The 6,000-nt window shown below is 41.0% G+C and overlaps 1 protein-coding gene across 1 annotated transcript; it reads left to right on the forward strand.

Moving 5' to 3' along the window:
• The first annotated feature begins 1,972 nt into the window (after positions 1-1,972).
• LOC143286859 (uncharacterized) lies at positions 1,973-5,795 on the forward strand. Its single transcript, XM_076594701.1, has 2 exons — positions 1,973-2,103; positions 4,169-5,795. The coding sequence occupies exon 2, from the start codon at positions 4,212-4,214 to the stop codon at positions 5,784-5,786; it is 1,575 nt and encodes a 524-aa protein (XP_076450816.1). The 5' UTR covers positions 1,973-2,103; positions 4,169-4,211; the 3' UTR covers positions 5,787-5,795.
• Positions 5,796-6,000: the final 205 nt, after the last annotated feature.

Here is a 6,000-nt window from a genome sequence, read left to right on the forward strand (position 1 = left end):
CACGATACAAACGACGGAAAGAGTCCGTCACTACAAAACCCATGCACAGCACAGGACCACCTGCAACCATACACTGGATAAGCAACGCGTATCATTATAAATAACCAACAACTGCATGTGCTGAACAGAAGGTCGTGCACACAATCGCACGCACTGAGCAACTTTTCAACGCGCTGACAAAGTACATGAGGGAGGCCATTGTCAGACGGTCACACAGAACCAGAATAATGGCTTCTCCAAAGGAAGACAACTGCGGCCAGCTATAACGAATTTCACGAAAGGAATAGCATTGTATACATACGTTTCTGTGAAAAGAGCTGTTAAAGTATGTAACGAGGATTTTACTTTGGATTTTTTTTTTTTTTTTTTTTTAAAGGTCAACGAGGATTTTAACTCATGGAAAGCAAATTTTACTATACCCGCAGAACATTTGATTAAAATTCTCATCCAAGAATTTTTCTTCCCACTTTGTAAAACACAGGCTTAGGTACCGGGATCGAACCCAGGAAACCCAGACTGAAAATCCTACACCGTTACTTTGTTTATGTAAGAGAGAATGAGAATAACATAATGATGAGACAGATGGCTTGCATAGAATAACCACCATATTATGTAACAGGTTTTGACTTTTTGATAATACTGTTTGTTTGTTTTTCTTCATGATTATGTTTGTACATACTAGGAACCTGTATTAAACTGGATTATTCTTGGTGTTCCCTCGATGCCTCAGAAAGAGATTATGTTGCTATTTTTGTGGTATATTGACCGAGGGATTATATACCGGTGTATATGTGTGTGTGTCTCACTGTGTGTGCCACGGTGTTTGTTGGGATAGGGGATATGATATGAAAAAAAAAAAGCCTTGCATTTCGATGAATGATATAACTTCAGTGAAGCGATGGTCAGTGTTTACTAGATGTATTTTCTTTGAAGCAGATTCTATAGGGTGTAATGCTTCACTGCTTTTGTTGGAATTTAAAAAAAAAAAGTATTTTGCTATATTGTTTACCCAAATGTGAAATGTGATTACATGTTTCTTGACAAATATAACCTTCTCTGCAAGGGAAAAAAAGAAAAGAAAAGAAAATCCTACACCGTAATCATTCCATTTTTATTGAGCCCTTCCTCGTACGATGATGCAAACCAGGCTCAGCATCATATGGAAAATTAACAATTATTTTTCTCCCTCAGTCTCCCTCTCCCACCAAATTCACACACACACACACACACACACACACACACACACACGATCCATCTCACAGTCATCAGTTGAGCATCGACTGTCTGACTCGATCGGTCCCAAAGGATGGAATGACAACGGCCGGCATGCCGTGACTGCAATAAAACAGTATATGTCTGTGAAAGAACAACAAATATTCATTGGGAGCATATTTATCACGTTGTTTAACTTTCATCTTGTCCCTCTTTGTTTTTTCGTGTTTTTTGTTTTTTTTCTCTTCTAATCAAACCATGTCTATTCACAACACACTTTTCTTGCTTTTGTCTTGAGCTGACTTAAGACTCAGTTGTCAGTGCCGAAATGGAGTTCGTATCTGACGAACAGGAATTTACCGCTGGAACAGACCATCATCATTATTATCATCACTACTACTACTACTACTACTACTACTACTACAACTACTACTACTACTACTTCTACCATTACGATGATGATGATGTACTTATTATTATCTTCTTCCACTGAAGTTCTTCGTTCGAAGGTTGCAACTCCCACGTTCACCCGCATGTACACAAGTGGGCTTTAACATGTATGACCGTTTTTACCCAGCCATGAAGGCAGCCATACAACGCTTTCGGAAGCGTGCATGCTGAGTATATTCTTGTTTCCATAACCCACTGAACGCTGGCATTTTAATAGCAGCTTTGTGATTTTTTTTGCGAATGTGGACTCTGGCCAAGCTTATCAACATCTTTTCGAAGTGATGTCCCTTACTTATATGTCTGGTTAGCAGTAAAATCACACAGTTCTTCGATGGAGCCGACAGAATCTAACACTAATATACATTTAGTCAAAGCGACTTCAGGTGTCCAGCAAGACAGCAGAGCAACACATGATACTACTTGCAGCTCATTAAATGCTAGGTTGGTATCATGATCAATCATACTCAAACTGCATCTGGTGATCGAGATGTGGATGAATTCTTACTGTCACCCACAACCCCTTTCCAGTTTTTATTCATAAAAAAGAGAAGAATTTATTGAGAGAAAAAACAAAACAACAAAATCGGCTTTGGCGAGTGTTGCGCGCACATGCACTTGATCGGTGAATGCGTGCGTTGATATGTATTAGCGTCTATGCATGTGACACCAGAAGCGGGAGAGATGGGGGAATACTGAGGGTGGGGGTATTCGACCACGTGAGTAAATTTCGAAGTAGCAGGGGAAGTGACAGAACATAAGCATGCTGTGTGAAGCGTAAAAACAGTCCCTTTTTTCACCTCCACTCCTTTGTGTAACCGGCGGAGTGAACGTCCACACCTTGTGAACACTACCCATTCCCTGTTATGTTGAAAAAATGTGGATATTGCCCCCTTCTTTGTGGCACAACATTGAACATAACATGGTTATCGTTAAGTCAGGATTAATCATTTCATTTGCCTAGTCAAAACAAAACAAAACAAAAAAAATAACAACCTTTATTAGCTTAAGAAAATACTTGAAAATATTCATAAAATGTGTAGTCGATTTTTGATTATATAGAATATGTAGATAATTACTAATTAGTAGTTAGTAAGTGTTTTATTTACTTTGAAGTTCATTCCATTTGATGGTAACTGTTATAGTGCTTTTGAAACAGTATTTCATGTGTTAGTATTGAAAGTTAAACAAAAAAGTTTCCATTAAAATTACTTGAGGAACAGTGCTGAGGTAAAGAAAAGAGCTGTTCTGAACATACATCAAAGTGACTGTTAGAAATTATGACTGTGTCTTAACAAGATTGCCACATGTTCTCTTCCTTCTAGAGAACAGTTTAAATATGGTTATAGATCACTATAAAGGATTATATCGGTTGTGTGAGGACATGCCTGCATTCCTTCACAAGTTATGTATCTTTGTTCTGCTTCTCAACTGCAACAGATCGCTGTTTAAGGAATGGGCTCAATGTATTGTGTTTATATACACAAAGGATCCAGACATGGTTGTACCAACGTTTTATACAGTTTAACAAATATGTAATGATCAAGAGAAGTAAAATATTAAATAATATTCTTTTGATTAAACTAATAACACACCAATCCTGTGTGTGATCTGTGCATAATGTGAACATTACATGTGCACACATTATTCTTGTGTATGTGTAGAATGTTGAACATGACTGCCTGTGTGTGCTTAAGTATGAGCACTGAAGGTTGGGTGTTATTTGTATGCTGGTTTTTCCATCCCTGTACAAAAGTTACATTACATTTGTATGTTTTATTATCTACCCCCTGCCCCCTCCTCCTGGGTTAGTGTGGGTAGATAGAACAATAACTGCCAGTTTGAGTGGCCTGTAGTAGTATTATACAGGTTTTGAGTGGATATCATGCTACACTGATCAGGTATGATATTAAGTAACAGGTTTTTCTATATTTCCTGTATGGTCTGATACCTTTGACAGGTTATTATTATGAAATCATGAGTCCATTCTTTCAAATTCAGATGGAAATAAATCATTTTTCATGATTATTGTTTCACCATTTTCCTCATTGTTCTGTGTAAATATTTCATTGGGGGGAAGAAAAATGAATTAAAGCACCCATTTTGTTTTATTTCCATTTTCACTGTTTTGTTTCTGTTTTTGCCTTGCATACCAAATAAAATATTCTTGCTTCCATTCTTGTAATGAATAATGAAAATGTTTTAGACTTTCAACTCATTATCATGAAGCGAAAATTCAAAACAATAGGACGAAAATGATAATGTTACATGGACTGAGATTTTTATTGTTTTTCTAATATTTAAAAGACACACAGCTATACACAGCCACTCTCAATCCCCCCCCTCCCATCCCCGATCCTTCCCCCCACACATACACACAGTTGAATACGGAGCAAGTAAATGAATTGGAGGAGAGTGGCATTTAGAAAGTGTGTTATGTGTTGTGGCATGCAGTAAAGCCATGATGATGCGGTGCAATGTGTAGTTTTTATCTGTACCTGTTGTACAGGTAGCACAGTGTGAACAGCAGCAACGCAGTGACAGAGAAGAGGATGAGTGAAGAAGCAGCGCCAGACAGTGCAGGCAGGCTGTCAGTGTCAGACAGGGCTGAAAGCAGCAACTCACCTGTCCAGTCTGATCACTGCACCGTCATTCCAAGACATGACTTCCACCCTGACAAGAGCCCCTCCTCCCCAGGCCCCCAGCCACAGGGGGAGGAAGCTCAACACGAGCACCTACTGGGGAACAGCAGCACAGATGATGGATTCAGGTTGGACCCTTCGATGTCCGCCCACACTTTTGTGTCAGTTGGCCTGGACAGTCAGTGTGATGATCTACCCTTAGTGTTCTCCCTTCCAGCCCATGAAGACGACAGTTCCAAAGTGTACAGCTGCCACCTCTGTAACTTCAAGACAGCTTTCAAGAACAGCCTGGTCAACCATCAGGCTGTGCATTCTGACGCCCGCCCATGGGTGTGTGAAATATGTGACTATGCTGCAAAAAGGAAACAGGACCTGAAGAAACATTTGCAGACAATGCATGGCATGATTGTTGACTCGCTGTCGTTAAAACTGACCACCAACCCACAGGCTTGTGTGTCTTCCAGCAGTCAGTCCAGTCCTGTGGACATCAAACCCATGATGGTCAGCAGTGGTGTGTCTGGGGATGGGGGTAGCTGTGCTATAGTGGGCTATGGGAGGTCACATGGGGTCAGTTCTGCAGTACACACAGTGCCCCAGCAAACAGCTTCAGGGTTCCGGCAGCCTCTGTCTTCCTCCTTCCCACTCCCCTCCCCCTGCAGGTCAGCTGGCCTGGCAGAGAAGATGAAGGAAGACCAGGTGTCTGGCTGTCAGGGCCAGGGAGATCACAAGACAGCAAACAGGTTTATGGCCAACTCCTCCACAGACACAGGCTCAAACAGCTTTAAATTTGAGTTCAGAAAAGAATTTGGTTCTAGTCATTCATCATACTCAGACAGTTTCCTTTTGCAAAGGATACGTGGGCATAAAGATGAACAGTTTATCAATAGTTGCTCAGAAAATGCCAGCATAAAAAATTGTCCACAGACTGAAAGTAAAGATGACAGAAACATACCTCAAGTCAGCAAGATGGTGTCGAAACATGAAAGGCGTTCTGTTGCAGATGATTATGCATCTGTTAATGCTACCACACAAAGCAGTCATAGATATTCAGATGTGCATGGCAGCGGTGGGATGTCCAGATCAGAACCTCTTTCACCGTATATGACACTACCTCAACATTCAGGAGGACCAGAATCTGTCCAGAGACCGAAGAGGGTTTCTGTGAACTCCAGTGATCAAGTTCCTGTGAAAGCACCTCGTTTCCAGTCACCTGCCTCTGATCTGGAGTGTTGCCCACAAGTCACCAGTCAGAGTGATCGCACCATCAACAGCGAGTTCATCAGCAGCACTGTTGCTCATTCCCGTGCTCTGGAAACCAAGAAGTCCTTTCACTGTGCTCACTGTGACATCCTGTTCTTTGAAAGTGCCATGTACCTGATGCATGCCGGTCTGCACGACACCACCAACCCCTGGAAGTGCAGTGTGTGTGGACGGACATTTTTTGAGAAGTACAGCTTCACCTCCCACTTTATTAACCAGCATTAGTGCTGAACTAGTCACTGACCGATGACTTCATTAATTCAGTTTGCAGCAGTGCCATCCCCTGAAGCTGAATCTTTTGTCCCCAAACTGACATTTATGAATATTTGCAGTTCCATCCACAAGTACTTCATGAGGAATTCACATCTTGTAACAATTTTATCATAACAGTTCCATATTTTCCATTCTTCCCACTCAAGAGTGTTCAATTCATTTTGCC

The sequence above is a fragment of the Babylonia areolata genome, chromosome 10 (assembly GCF_041734735.1).
Source record: "Babylonia areolata isolate BAREFJ2019XMU chromosome 10, ASM4173473v1, whole genome shotgun sequence".
Taxonomy (NCBI): domain Eukaryota; kingdom Metazoa; phylum Mollusca; class Gastropoda; order Neogastropoda; family Buccinidae; genus Babylonia; species Babylonia areolata.